The sequence below is a fragment of the Aquila chrysaetos genome, chromosome 3 (genome assembly GCF_900496995.4).
Source record: "Aquila chrysaetos chrysaetos chromosome 3, bAquChr1.4, whole genome shotgun sequence".
Classification (NCBI taxonomy): Eukaryota; Metazoa; Chordata; class Aves; order Accipitriformes; family Accipitridae; genus Aquila; species Aquila chrysaetos.
This window is the reverse complement of record NC_044006.1, coordinates 62,945,941-62,961,018: the sequence shown is the minus strand read 5'-3', so window position 1 is coordinate 62,961,018 and position 15,078 is coordinate 62,945,941. Positions and strand designations below refer to the sequence as shown.

General features: G+C 37.3%; 1 protein-coding gene across 8 annotated transcripts in view; it reads left to right on the top strand.

Moving 5' to 3' along the window:
- EPC1 (enhancer of polycomb homolog 1) overlaps positions 1-15,078 on the top strand; it is a 71,347-nt gene that overhangs the window by 40,827 nt on the left and 15,442 nt on the right. For all 8 annotated transcript variants that reach the window (XR_005931984.1, XR_005931983.1, XM_030008003.2 and 5 more), the window contains 9 exons: positions 6,728-6,887; positions 8,658-8,803; positions 8,889-9,095; positions 9,473-9,621; positions 11,007-11,163; positions 12,532-12,708; positions 12,813-12,902; positions 12,988-13,136; positions 14,436-14,788. Coding sequence is in view for 6 of the 8 variants with exons in the window: in XM_030008002.2 (XP_029863862.1) it covers positions 6,728-6,887; positions 8,658-8,803; positions 8,889-9,095; positions 9,473-9,621; positions 11,007-11,163; positions 12,532-12,708; positions 12,813-12,902; positions 12,988-13,136; positions 14,436-14,788 (1,588 nt within the window). In the remaining 2 variants the exon portion in view is untranslated. The remainder of the gene's footprint in view (positions 1-6,727; positions 6,888-8,657; positions 8,804-8,888; positions 9,096-9,472; positions 9,622-11,006; positions 11,164-12,531; positions 12,709-12,812; positions 12,903-12,987; positions 13,137-14,435; positions 14,789-15,078) is intronic.

Here is a 15,078-nt window from a genome sequence, read left to right as displayed (position 1 = left end):
TTGGTTCTGTCTTGACTGTGATCTGTTTTGTTGTAACTGTTGTGAACCTAATGCTTCTTGACAACAACCTGTTGAAACTAGTATCCTTTTTAGTTCTTGTACCATAAACATTATAGTGTGAGCTGTGAGATGGTAATGTTGGAAAGCATTTCTGTCAGGCAGTGGATGGATGTGAGAGGATTCTCCCCAGTCATGCTGATGTAAATCAGCAGGTCCATGAAGACCAGTAGATGGGCAGTGGTTTGACGTGGTTCTCAGTAATGACAAAATCAATTGTAGTGTCCTTTTGTATAGTTTTTGTATTTCTGAGGCAAAGATGTGATTATGATGTGTACAGACTTGAACTCACTCCTATGTCCTTTTTATGAGTACCAATATTTAAAAAAACTCTTTCCACTTGCTGTGTGTGGCTTCCTCCACCACCACATCTTTTGCTTCCCCCAACAAAGAGAGTATTCCCTTCCTTAGGGTGGGCTTTGAGAATTTGGAAACTTTCTGCTTTGCTCTATGCGGTGGGCTTCAGAGTTGGCTATTTTGGTTATTGCCATAAGCAAATGTGCCTTAAATTATTACTTCTTTCAAGAGCTCTGGAATAATTTGGAGAAACTATTTGAAAAAACACACAATCAAATTACAAAACAGTGGATTGTTCCCTTCATTCTTAAGAAGATGCACTCATTGCTACTGCAGTAACATTTTTGTCCAATTGACTTATTTTAAAATGATAATATGCATTCTGTCCCTTTGCTTTGTTCAATTATTAATGACAGGGTTATATCACTTAGTCTTTTAATGCCTTGTGTGTCGCCAAGGTGTGTTGCAGACTAAATACTTCATCAAAGAAATCTTTGTGCTCTGTCACTGCAGTTTTCTTTGAGGAACTGTAACTAACTTGGAATCCAACAGTCACGTTTCCAAAAACTTACCAAGTATTACCAAAATGTGAAAGAAGGTGAATACTGCTTGCTTTCAGTTGCTGTATTTCTGCTTGTTTTTGCTTGCAGGCAAGAGTGCCTACTTGTAGTCAGGTTGAACCACAATTATAGTATCCTTTCTTTTGTGTTCTAATTATTGTAATTCAGCTTTTTTTAAGGTAGTGTGCTAGAAATGCAACAAGTATGCAAGTACTAAACTTCCTCTGAAGAATGTCGTGGTTTAACCCCAGCCAGCAACTAAACACCATGCAGCCGCTCACTCACTTCCCCCCCCCAACCTAGTGGGATGGGGGAGAAAATTGGGAAAAGAAGTAAAACTCGTGGGTTGAGATAAGAACGGTTTAATAAAACAGAAAAGAAGAAACTAATAATAACACTAATAAAATGACAATAGTAATAATGAAAGGATTGGAATATACAAATGATGCACAGTGTAATTGCTTACCACCTGCCGACTGATGCCCAATTAGTCCCTGAGCTGTGATTTCCCCCACCCCCACTCCCCCAGTTTATATACTGGGCATGATGTCTACATGGTATGGAATACCCACCCCTTCAGCCAGTTTGGGTCAGCTGCCCTGGCTGTGTCCTGTGCCAGCTTCTTGTGCCCCTCCAGCCTTCTTGCTGGCTGGGCATCAGAAGCTGAAAAATCCTTGACTTTAGACTAAACATTACTTGGCAACAATGAAAACATTAGTGTTATCAACATTCTTCTCATACCTGACTCAAAAACATAGCACTACACCAGCTACTAGGAAGACAATTAACTCTATCCCAGCTGAAACCGGAACAAAGAATTACACCCGTGTCCTTGCATTATCATTTGAGAGAGGTCCTGTTGCCCTCCGAAGCAGAACTGAACAAAAGTTCCGATTCCTTCAGGCTGCAGTGAGAGCTGCTCTGCTGTGTTCCTGCATTCCCTAGTGCCTTTGTTACTGCCAGCTTGCTTTAGATTATTACTCTGTGATGTTTTGGAACATGCATCGCAATACTGGTACAGTAAGTGGATACAAGGGATGAACTTGGTATATCAAAATTAATAGAAAGGAAGACTACAGAATAAAGAATGGTGTCAATATATAATTTTGCTTAGGAAATTTCTTAACTACATCATGCCTTGCTACATTGTGGGTAGTCAGAAGAAGGGCTGTTGTTTTGGTGGGCTTTTCCTGTAGACTAATGAGAGGAAAATTTCTAAAGGAGGAGAGTGGTTGTTGAGTTTTTGTTTGTTTAAACAACTAGTAGGGTAATCTGAATAGTGTTGGAATTCTAACTGTCTGAATACTTTTCTGGACAGGAATATAGTGGGATGAAAAGGTGCAGTTTCATGTTACTGGCTGGGTGTTGCAAAAAGTGATGAAGCTGCTCTTTTCCTCAGACACCCCTCTGTCTCTGGACTGAGTGCTCCTACTGCATCCCTTTGACTCTGCAATTGTCTAACCATGTGATGAGCCAGTGTAGGAAGCTAACCTGATGAAAAATGAACTTGCGGGGGGAAGAACAAGCAGATTTTTAGGTTTTGCATGAAATCTTGGAACAGCTTTAAATGCAAATTTGGATGAGCATTAGTACAAGGTAGAGGGAATGAAGTTTGAGGAACAGTACCATCATTCTTAAAAGTACTGGCTCAAATTAGCATCACAGCACAACCAACTCCCAAAGTTGTATTTCTGATAGCTTTTTATGTCAGGCAGAGAAAGCAACTGAAGAGGGAAGCTTTTCTGGATATAAACCTAACTAATAGGTTGAAAACAGTTAAATATAAAAGTGGAAGGCAGTTTCAGTGAGAATAAACTACTTTCAATAAGTACAAGTTGTGAAACAGGGTATGTATGAAAGATCCAGCAGAAGCAAGTTGAGAGAGAGGGAAGAAACTGCAAAGTCTCCTGTGTTCTTCAGTAGTTTGGACTGAGTTTTTGTAAGACAAGTGCAACTATTCCAATGTAGTTTCAATAAGAAGGATACCTTAATACAGAAATCTGAATGCACTGAAAGTGGAAACTGATGAATAGGAACAAAGAACATGTGAACAATTAATATTTACATAAAGGTTTACCTCAAAAGGAGGAACAAGGTGAGATCCTTCTAGCAATGGATGTGCAGAATAAGAGAATATTTTGTAAATATTTATAGTAAGAGGAAACCTTGATTGTATTTGATACTGAGATAGTTGAAATGTTTATCTGCCATAGCTTTTCATAAGTCTTAATCTTTTTTTTTTCCCTTGGTATTCATTTTAAAAAGGTGTTTTTTAATTTAGTAATGGAGCTAAGCCAGTTTACTGGCTAGTTGCTAGCTACCGAAGGGAATCATCTTTCTCCCTTCCTCCCTTTCCCCACTGCCTCCCCTCCCCCTCATCCACACCTGCCCTGGCAGTTCAGGGAGCTAATTTGTCAGAAGACTAATTGTTACTAATTGCTTTCAGGGGAAATAACAGGAGAGACATGGCTTTCCCTGGATTTGGTTCCCTAAGCTGTTGTCATAGGTTCAGTCTGGCATAAAGCAGTGGTAATATGGAGAATGACAGCAAGGGGCACAAGACTGCACCTTGTGGTGGTAGCTGTTAGATGAGTTTCCTTCTAACATGACAAATTACAGCCTTTGAGCTTGACTAACCCACCTAAAATTCATGCTAGGAATTTAAAGAAACAGTCTGAAATAATTGCACAGCTGTTTGAGAACTTCTGAGGGGCAGATGATGTTCCAGAGGAGAAGGGGAAAAGGCACTGCAACCGTGCTACTTAAAAAAAGACCCCACGATATAAAATCCACAAAAAAACCTCAGACAAAAAATCCCAAACCAAAACCCCATAACAGCCTGTTGAAAAGGTGGGAGCTAGAGGGTTACAAACAAGCTATCTTAACAGCACTTCCTGGAGGAATATGGATAATGTAAATTATTTGGTCCCAGTAATCACCTGGAAGATACTAATCTCTTTGTGAACAGCTAATAGGAGTTTTTCAAGAACAAACCCTGGTTAATCCAGTCTAACTTCTTCCTGTGGCAGGGCAAGGGACCTAGTGGATAGTTGCATCTTGACTTTTAAAAAAGGCTTTTTTGATACTGTTCTGTTATGCAATGAATGGAAACAGTATTGTAGAAACCGTTGTAAAGTGGAAATATATCTGATTGGAAAACTGTATCTGGAAATGGATGAGCAGTCAAAGTGAAAAGGTTTGTTAAATTCCTGAAGAGGTCTGTCTTTAAATGCCTGTTGGTATTTTCAGGAGTGATTTGGACTACAGCATCTACATATTAAATCAAGATAACATGAAGTGCAGCCAGCATGTTTGATTAGGATTTGGAATTCAAAATCATTCTGGCAAACTGAGGAAACCATTTTAAAATGGAAAGCTGTGGTTTCAGATGAATGAGGTGTTGCATTTGGGTGGGAGTAATCAGCTGTGCATTCACAGTGGAGAATGACTGCAAAATAGAAACTGTAAGCTGTAGTAGGTTAGTTAACTGTAGATATTTAATGTGCTTTCATGTTAAAAATGAGTGCTTCCAGAATTACCAATTGCACCTGGTTATGTTCAGGAGAGAGAGAGGTGCTGAGCCACTGGCTGAGATGTTGAAGTTGGGGTCAAAGTCGCTGCTCCTGATTTCTGTCCAAATAAGTGAGAATTTGGTGCATGGAAGTGTAAAGGGGAGGTTGCCTTGTCTGTTTATTTTCATTTATTGAGTGGAGTGTCTCTTGTGGTGAATTGAAACAGGTATGAACAGCAGATTAGTTTACCTGTTTCAGTGGAGGAACTTTTATCCAGTTGCTTTCATAATATGTGGGTCTACTAATGCTCTCTGCTGAAGTACTGAGTATTTTTGTAATGGGGATGAAAGTCGGGCAAAACTATGATTTGTGTTTCTGTTTCAAGAGTATAGTCAAGATTTCTTTAAATACTTGTTACTGAAGCCTGTTAGGAAATTAGTATAGACTAGTGGTACTAACTAGGATTGCCCATTTCCGTATCAGAGATAGATTAGAGAAAGTGAAATCTTAATTTAGTGTCTAACCCCCTTTTCTTCCCTGATATGAAGGAATTTTTTGTGTTTAAAAACACAAATTGGAATAAATGGACCAGGAATCCTTCATATGATTATAAAAACAGTAAGCCTTTGCTGTTACTCAAAAACCATTGGCTATTACTATGTATTTGACAAAGAATCCTACTGTACTATATGGAAATAAAGCTTAATTCCCTGTTCTGCAACAGTTGTAGCTGTTGGGACAAAATCCTGAAGAATTATGACTGTTTACACAAATTTGAGGTGTCTGGCAGCAGTGCTTCACTAAAAGGTAGAAAAGAGATTATTTTGTACCATACCCAAGAAAATTTCGGCTGCCACATCTCCTAGGTGACATACATGTCTGCACTTAAAAATCCTAGAAGATCAAAATCAGTCCAGTGAGTTTTACTCCCAGCTGTATGGTATGTCGTATTCTCACAATTAGTCTCTTTTCGTGAAGAAACTTTATAATGGGACACGTGAAAAAATCTTTGCAGCTTGTTTGAAGGTAAAGGTAGGCTAAAATCCTCGTGAGTCCTTGCAGCAGAATTATACCTTGGAACAGGTTCTAGTTTGAGGCTGTACTAACTGCAGTTTACAATAAATCCTATTTTAGAACTTTCTTGATTTTTTTTTTTTTTTAACTTTAGACAGAATATATTAATTGCCTTTATTGTACTGAAGAGGGAGTAAATTGAAGTCAGACAGACAAAGATGTATTAAGATCGTGTGGATGAACACTGATATGTTTTTACTTCAATATTAAAACCAATTATCCCTGCCACTGTTGTGCTGCAGTTGCTGTTTTGAGTATTTCAGTAACCTGGTTTATAGCATCTCACTAATAGCTGTATCGGCAGAACTGATGCATCACTGGTTTACTGAGCACCTAGGAAGGAACAGTATAGAAACTTAAGAAACCAGCTTTGGTACTAGGGAGAAAATACCATGTTGCATTGTCAGTAAACCATTTATATATATGCACATGTATTGCTGTGTGGGGTTTTGTTGGTAACTCTGTGAACTCTGCTGATACTACTTACTGTCTTGACAGCACCACAGGAAGAATGGAGTGCATTTGAATAGTAGCACTAGAAAATTACTAGAATTTGTAATGTTACTAATCTGTTACTTGGGTTGTAGTAACAGATAGAAATGTAATTTACTTTTAAGCTTGAAAAACAGTTGCAGATTTCTTAAAAGTTAATTATTCTCACCCTCGTGGTTTAGAGCTTAATAATAAAGTTTATTTGACAGATTAGGAGTGGAAAAAGGAGGATAGTGGAAAGCATTGCAATAAATGAGAATATCTTTAGGAATCATGATCTGTCTAGGTAAAAATAGTTGTTTCTCAATAGGAGATGATGGCAGGCCTCCTTTCTGGTTTTCTGACATTACTGGCTATAAATGGCCATAGCAAATACAGAATAATACCAGAGTGAATATCTGTCTTCAGCTACTTATAATCTGTATGTCTAATCAATCTTAAGTGTCTCTCCAGAAGTACATAAAGATGGATTTATGTAGCTTGGGTGCCAAGAACATGCAACTTGACTCGCCAAGTTTAGTAACTGAGATGTGTGTTTGTGTAAGAGGGAGAGCTCCACCTACTGGAAAAACCTTCAGGTTTATGGAATGCATTTTGAGTCAAGGGTGCATTATCGATTTCTTAGGTCTGGTCTCAGGGACTTAGAATGAGAACATTTGCAAAGGAATGGACTTCCTTCAGCTTTAAAAAGTCTGAGCTCTGAAAGATTTTCATCTTGACTCTTTTTGTTTATAGGAACATCATCTCCAGCGGGCTATCTCAGCACAACAAGTATATGGAGAGAAGAGGGATAACATGGTTATACCGGTTCCAGAAGCAGAAAGTAATATTGCATACTATGAATCTATATATCCTGGAGAATTTAAAATGCCAAAGCAGCTGATTCACATACAGCGTAAGTAAAGTAACTCATTCATTGAAGTCTACACTGAGAACTTTGGTTTGCTAGTAGTTCAGGAGAGTACTCTTAAATGTCTATTGAGCTCGCATTAAGACTGACTTCTGAGAATTAATTTTCTTCCGACATGTAAAGGAATACATCTTACTGAAGAGGTATATTTAGTTCTTGATCAAGAATTAGATAGATGTCCTTCTTGAGTCTATGTCTATATGTTAATACTTTAAATTTAGCAGACTCAAAGGCCTGTTTCTGCCCTCTATAACACTCTGTAGTTACAGGTTACAGGGAAATTTAGGTTCGTTAGCAAAGACAGACACAAATATACTTGAAGAGGAGGAGAATATATAATACATAGTTAAGAAACAGAGTGCCTGTCCCCTGAAGCTTAATCAGGATAAAACAATAGTAGAGTGGGTTGGGAAACCAAGCAGAAATGGCAGTAGTAGTAGTATTTGCCTATGCCTGGATGGAAGTATTCTACATCTAAAAGTAGGTGTTTTTTGATATCACTGATGTCTTGCAAATGTGTTGGGATTTTGGTTTTGTTGGAAGATAGCAGCTATCCTGTATGGATGTGACCCTTGATATGAGCACCACGTTACTTCAGATAACTTTTGAAAACATTATAAAAAATGTAATCTGTTGCAGAATTCTGTTGCATGGTGTAATTAGTAGAGTTCTAAAAGTAGTGTCTGTGCTATGTAAATGGATCTCATGCCTAATTAACTTTGGTTAAATGTTAGACTTCTATATCAGTCTGAGCTTCAGTGATGGCTTAAAGTATTAGAATCATAGAATAGTTTCGGTTGGAAGGGACCTTTTTAGTTCAATCCCCCCTGCAATGAGCAGGGACAACTTCCACTAGATCAGGTGGAAGATCAGGTAGATCAGAGCATGCTCCTCTGCTCCTAAGCAAATGAAGAGATTAATACTAGCAGTCTTCCATGCTGATATTAAGGTCACACTTTTTCATTCTTCTTTTCCTTATCTAGTTGTTTAACAGCTGAAATGGTGATTTTCAGCTGCATTGTATTCTACCTATTTATTTATTAAAAGCAAGTGATGCTTTTCACAATATGTTTCCAAGTGTGTACTTGGAGAGGAATTTGTGTCTTTTATGAACTAAAACAAATTGCATGAGGCATGAGAACTAGGGAGTTCTTGTTTTGAATGCAGAATGCTGCATTTTCATAGGATATTGTGGAAAACAGAACAGTTGTTTGTGTTCTGCAAAAGATTACTTGTGTTTGAAGATGCCTTGCCATATAGGGTAGACCATGCTGGGCCAGTTTAGTTTGACTCATCTGCATCACAAAGATCATTGATGAGAATATGTGAAGGTCACTGTAATACAGTCTGCGTATACTTTTGGAGAAGTACCTTTGAAGTGTGTTTGGGCTGAAGTCTTAACTGTTGATAATACAATACATAAAACTGCAGAATACTAGACAGCATTGAAAATTTTGACCAGTCTAAAAAATTCTTACTGAAAGCAATGAGGTAGAAAGCTGCTAGCTGGTTTGACCACTAGTAAGCTTTCATTGGTTCACAAAAGCGTAGTCAAATAGATACCAACTTTCATTCCTGATTTTTAATGGTGTAATTTTTTTCAATTAAAAAGTAGCTGACTTTGAAGTAGCATTACTACAACATTCAAACGTATAATTTTGGTTTTATCTTCAGAAGAATCTGGTGTGTACTTCAGACACTGCTTTTGGAACAAAACATCTCTGTAGTAAAACTAACTTTCACTGTATCATTTAGCTTTTAGTTTGGATGCTGAGCAGCCGGATTATGACTTGGATTCGGAAGACGAGATCTTTGTGAATAAGTTGAAGAAAAGAATGGACATCTCTCCTTTGCAATTTGAGGAGATGATAGACAGACTAGAAAAGGGCAGCGGGCAGCAGGTACAATGGTACTTTGAATAAAGAATTTGAAATACGCACTCTATATATTGCTATATGAAAGTGACGTGCTGGGTTTTGCATTTAGCCAGTCAGCCTGCAAGAGGCCAAGCTGTTGCTGAAGGAAGATGATGAATTGATCAGAGAAGTGTATGAGTACTGGATTAAAAAGCGGAAAAACTGTCGAGGTCCCTCTCTTATCCCAGCAGTGAAACAAGAGAAGCGAGATGGTTCCAGCACAAATGACCCTTATGTTGCTTTTAGAAGACGAACTGAAAAGATGCAGACACGAAAAGTAAGTAGATCAATAACCCCCTCTACTTTTTTTCTCTTCCTTCTCCCCCTTTCGAAAAGTAGTTTATATAAAGAAACAATTCAGCTATGTAGTATAAAACAATAGAAGTTGGGTGTGTTTTGTTTTAATTTGCAAGGATAAAAACATAAAAGAAACTACTTTAGGACAGCTATTGAATGAAAGTTTGTATTCACTATTTTTTCACTAAATCTACTGCTAAACTTACGGTTTTGGTAAGCTGTAGCTCATTGATAACATGCACATGCTTCTCTTTTAGTGTGTGATTTTTTTATATATATATACATAAATATTTAGAACTTAATTCAGATTATTTAATTTAAATGATGTGGGGAAACATATACACTATGTATCTACAGAATCGGAAAAATGATGAAGCATCTTATGAGAAGATGCTTAAGCTGCGTCGAGATCTGAGTCGTGCAGTAACCATCCTGGAGATGATAAAGAGGAGGGAAAAAAGCAAGAGAGAGTTGCTGCATTTAACACTGGAAATTATGGAAAAGAGGTAATGTTTATTGAAATTTGCTGCAGAAAGCTTTGGAAACTACTTTGTATTCTGATTCCCACAAATACTTTAAACAGTGATAGGTTTTTAAAATAAGTATTTAGACCCTTTCACATTTGCAGGATAGCATATTTTCGTAAATGGCTATGTAGAGCAAAATAATATGTTAGGAAGTTGCTTATGGGAAAGTGACCCATCACACTAATCTACATTGGTTTTTTACGTGTGTACATGTATTTAAATGTATGTGTATATTCTATATACTATACAGGAAGAGAGATCATAGTTTCAGGTAAATTAATTTGGAAATTTATGTTAAACTTGAATACATAGTTTAAGAAAGTCCCAGCTAATTTTAAGGCCTTTCCAATCATCACCATTCTTTTTCATTATTGCTGTTCTTTTTTAGCAAAGCCTGATCTAATACCCTCTTGAGGAAAACAAATAAGTATTTTGTACAGTATAAAACGTTGTTCTCTGAGTCATCTCCAAGTAGTGCTGCTTTTGACATACTGTTTGTCAGCTGTGCTGAAGACCAAATGCTCTGCTCTGTCAACTGTCACTTTCCCAATCAACTGAGAATCACATTTGCAGTGTGGAGTTGTTGTTTAGGTTGATACTTAGAATCTGAATAGAATTCTCTAGCGTAAGCATCCAGATTTGAAAACAAATGTTTTGAGTCAGTATTTTAAAGCTCTAAAACTAACTTTTTAGTCTGGCTTCTTAGGAAGACAAGTTGAATGTCTCTACCAGTGGTATTTTTTTCAAGCACTGACCATTTTCACTAGCAATAAGAGAGGGAAGAAATCTCAAAGATTTTCCAGTACCCTTTGTCAAGAAAATAAGCTGTTGAATAGAGGAAAGACTCAAATGCCCCCCTCAGAATGGAAAACTGCACTTCAACTCAGCACTTCCCACAGGACTTGAAATGTAATATGTTTCACGGAGCTGCTTGTTGTGAAACTATTCCATAACATAGAAGAGAGAGGATTGAAGAATAAGGCACTCTGCCTCCCTGTTTAAAACCTTTTGAGTGATAAATGTATATTTTTAAAAGGTACCTGTCCCAAAGTGAGGGGGGAGGGAAACCCTCTCCTTTCCTTCCAGTTTCTGCTTCTTTCCGTTACATTATTGTCTTTTAGAGATGTTTTACAGGCTTTACAGGGTAGTTATCCTTTTATTTATTTGTCAGCATTAGTCATCGCAACGGAGTTTCCATGTTAATAGTCCCCTTTTCTGGAACAATACTTCTGTACTTCTTGCTGTCATCCTGGATGTCCCTTTACCCCAAGTTGCAAGTACTAGTCTTGCAGCTGTTGTGCAGCTTTTTACCAGACATACATTGTAAACATTCCAACCAATAAAAAAAATAATTCTGATTTCAGGTATAATTTGGGTGACTACAGTGGAGAGATCATGTCTGAGGTCATGGCACAGCGGCAGCCAATTAAACCTACCTATGCTATTCCCATCATTCCTGTGACTAACAGCAGTCCTTTTAAACACCAAGAAGCTATGGAACTGAAAGAATTTAAAGTTAAAGTGAGTAATGTCAGTAACCGAGTTACTAGTTCATGCTGTCATGTATGCAAGATACAGCATTTTAGGATGGGAGAAGGGGTAAGCTTTTTGAAACTGGAAATAGACTAGCAAAGCTGCAATTGGAATAAAATGCTTTGTTCTGTTGGAGTTATGATGATAGCATATAGCCTACTGGCTTTCCTCAAGACAGAAATAAAGGAAGTATAGACGAACTACAAAAGGACACATGCAATGGTATTCTTATTCTGGGGGTTACAAACATTTTTCTCTAATACTATCCATAAAGTTAGGATATCCTGAAGAAAACTGTATTTATTACCTAGATACTGGACAAAGGTACGACTAATGAGGTAAAACCCGTATCTTGTTCTAAATTCATGTAACTTTAATCTGGAGGGTTGTTTTTTGTTTTGTTTTTTTAAATATGATCCACTGATATTCCCAGCATGCTGTATATCTTTGTCTGGGTTTGTATTTAAGTAAAGTATCAAATAATCTTATTTGATTTAGAATGCTGATCAGCACTTTTTTTCCTGCAGGCTTTAATTTTTTTGTCTTACAAAGCATAGCTACAGTGCCAACAACTGAGCATATTAAATAGGTCAGGTAACACAGGAGCAATGCTGAGGTATAATTTGAATTTTAAACAAAGACTTCTTATAACTGAAGAATGTCCAAAGGCTGTTCTGAATCTGACAGAGTGGCTTGAATTGGTTCCATTGATAGTAGAGTATTGTAACTGAGATTGCTAGAGTGTACTTACCTGTTAATGATGCTGGGTCGATGCAGTGTCTCACAGGGTGAAAGAAATCTGTTTCTTGGAGACTTGGGAAATGCACTTGGATTTGCATAGTATAGGGAAATGTGTTTAATTTTTAGAGGATTTTCTGAGATTCTAGGTATCTTTGAGAAGTCTAACTTCTATTTTTGCCTTTAAAGTGTTGTTTGGTACTTAGTAATTCCCTAACACTGCATAAATGCCTATTAATTTAAAATGTTAGTGTGGTGGGTTGACCCTGGCTGGATGCCAGGTGCCCACCAAAGCCGCTTTATTGCTCCCCCCTGGGTGCTTCATGGAGATCATTGTATATATTTTTAGTCTACTTTTCCAAAGTAGTACTGTTATCTTAACCACTAGTGTTTTATCTAGCACAGATTGAGTAAACAGTGCTTGATTCCACCTTGTCTGTTAAATGTTTCAATTACTGGAGATTAAATACAGATACTCATTAAATGACTACTTGTATTGCTATCAAGATGGTGGAGAGATGAGTTCACTTTTTAGCTTGCTTACACAGGAGTTTAAAACTCCTGTTTTAATCTAATTTGCTTGTGTAATTTTACACTGCTTTTTTTTTTTCCTTGCAGCAAGATAAACCTGATGTTATTAGACCCAAAAGAAAGTATGAGAAGAAGCCAAAAGTCTTACCTTCGTCTGCTGCTGCTACTCCTCAACAGACAAGTCCTGCTGCACTGCCAGTCTTTAATGCTAAAGATTTGAATCAGTATGATTTTCCTAGTTCAGATGAAGAACCTCTCTCCCAGGTAGGACCTCTGGAGTTCTATGCTGCTCTTGAGGAAAGAATAGAAGTAAATCTCATGAATTTACTAGTATCTCTCCTCATACACCCCCCATCCACTCTTTAAAGGTTTTGTCTGGTTCTTCGGAGGCTGAGGAAGAAAATGATCCTGATGGTCCTTTCGCCTTCCGTAGGAAAGCAGGCTGTCAGTACTATGCTGTAAGTAGAATTTCCTTATGTGTCATAAAACAGAGCATCGTTGTGGGAAAACATCTTGTGTTTAATTGTTTAAAATTATTTTAAGCCTCATTTAGACCAACCTGGCAACTGGCCATGGAGTAGCCCTAAAGAGGGAAGATTAGGAGATGTGCGTTACAGATACTGCTTAACCACCCTCACTGTACCCCAGAGGTGTATTGGGTTTGCACGAAGACGGGTCGGCCGTGGTGGAAGGTAAGGGCTACATAATTGTTGCTGATTTTAAAAATAAAATGTAAAAAAATCCCCACCAGACCCCAAAACCAACCAAACAAAAACCCAATAAGACATCTTTTAAAAAGAGCAAAGTTTTAAAAAACCAAACCCCTTAAAAGTGGAGACGTCAGAGGGCTTGACTTTTTAAATATTTCCATTTGATACAGGTTTCCTTAGCTGATTGTCTCCATTTTTATTTTGCAGTAGTGGAAGCCACTTTAATACTGTTTTCTTAAATGTTTCTAGAGGGTTTTTTTTTATTGTTGGCACTCCCAAGTTCTGAGGTGAAAAATACATGTATGTTTTCAGTTGTGGTTGATGGTTTGTATTTAAATGATTTCCATAGTTGTCTTCAAATAGTAGTATTTAAAAATAGCAAACATCACATTTTTCAGAAAATGCTTTTCTGAGTTTGGACCATATTTGGTGATTTGCCAGTTGTAGAGGAGAATTTTGGGAGGAATACTTAGAAGTGACAATAACTGTTAGATTTCAAACATTGTCAAAAATACCAAAGAATTAAGGACTTGCTTAGAAGCAAAATGCCTGAAGTATCTTTATCAAAAACAATTTATAAATTGTTCAGTGTAGAAGTGCTATTTCTTAAATGTTATATGATGTCTTTAAGAAAATGGTACATTGGTATTAAATTTTAATTTTAAAAAAGTAAGAACATGATTTGGCTTTCAGATTCTTCATGTATTACTATCAAGTCAGATCAGCATATTGACAAAATCTAGTAAGAGCCTTCAGCTCCCATTCTGATTTTCCAAGGGGATTTGGAAGTTACTGTGTGACATCCCTACTGAATTGGCATGATTGTAGGTATATTCAGTAGATACAGGAGTAAGGCTTTTGAGCTGAAGTTACTATAGGAGGTCATTTGAATTGCTTTTTAGTTACTTAAGTGATTTTATTCTCTAGTGTTTTTTCTTTGCATTGTGGAACTCCTCTTCCAGCCTGATGTAAAAAAAAAAAAAATATATATATATGTTGTTGCAGTGTTTTAATACATACATGACGATGTACATAGCTGTTCAAACAATAAAAGTTAGAATATAAATGTGAAGAGAAGCCTAAACGTACTACTTACTGTAAAATAATACATAGTCATGCATTCTGTGTCTGGTTTGGGTGGGGGGGGCGTTGCTTCTTGTAGAGAGTTTTGTGTAGTTTCTTTTACTTCTATCCCTTTGTTGTCCCCAAGCACACGTGGCAAACTGGTGACTTGGTGTTTTCTTGCCGCTGTGTAATTCTGCATTGTTTTCCTGTTTTTAGGGTGCTACTAGACAGAGCACATTCAGACTACGATAACACATTTCATCAGCTGGATTTGGAAGTGTTTTCCTCATCACAACACTCTTCAATCAGTCAATTTGCCAATACCTCAGAAACGAATACCTCGGACAAATCTTTCTCGAAAGACCTCAGTCAGATACTAGTCAATATCAAATCATGTAGATGGCGGCATTTTAGGCCTCGGACACCATCCCTACATGACAGTGACAATGACGAACTCTCCTGTAGGAAATTGTACAGGGGTGTAAATCGAACAGGCACAGCACAACCTGGGACCCAGACATGCAGTACCTCTATACAAAGTAAAAGTAGCAGTGGTTCAGCACATTTTGGTATGTTTATTTTGACAAACTTGCTTCTAGAAATTTTAAACTTGGCTCAGAAAATCCAGAATATCGTTAGGTCATCCATACTTTACATCATTGTCTATTTTGATAGTAACAGCCCATCTTCACTTCTATCTCTTTATTTGCTGCATTCAATGTTTATTTGTATTTATTGCTAGCAGTAGTGTACTGCATCTCAAATTTATGCAAATGCTAGCTTGATATGTAATTACGATTTTAGAAATATGAAGGCTTAGAAACCAGTATTGTGTAGGGTGTAAGTTGACTCGGAAGAT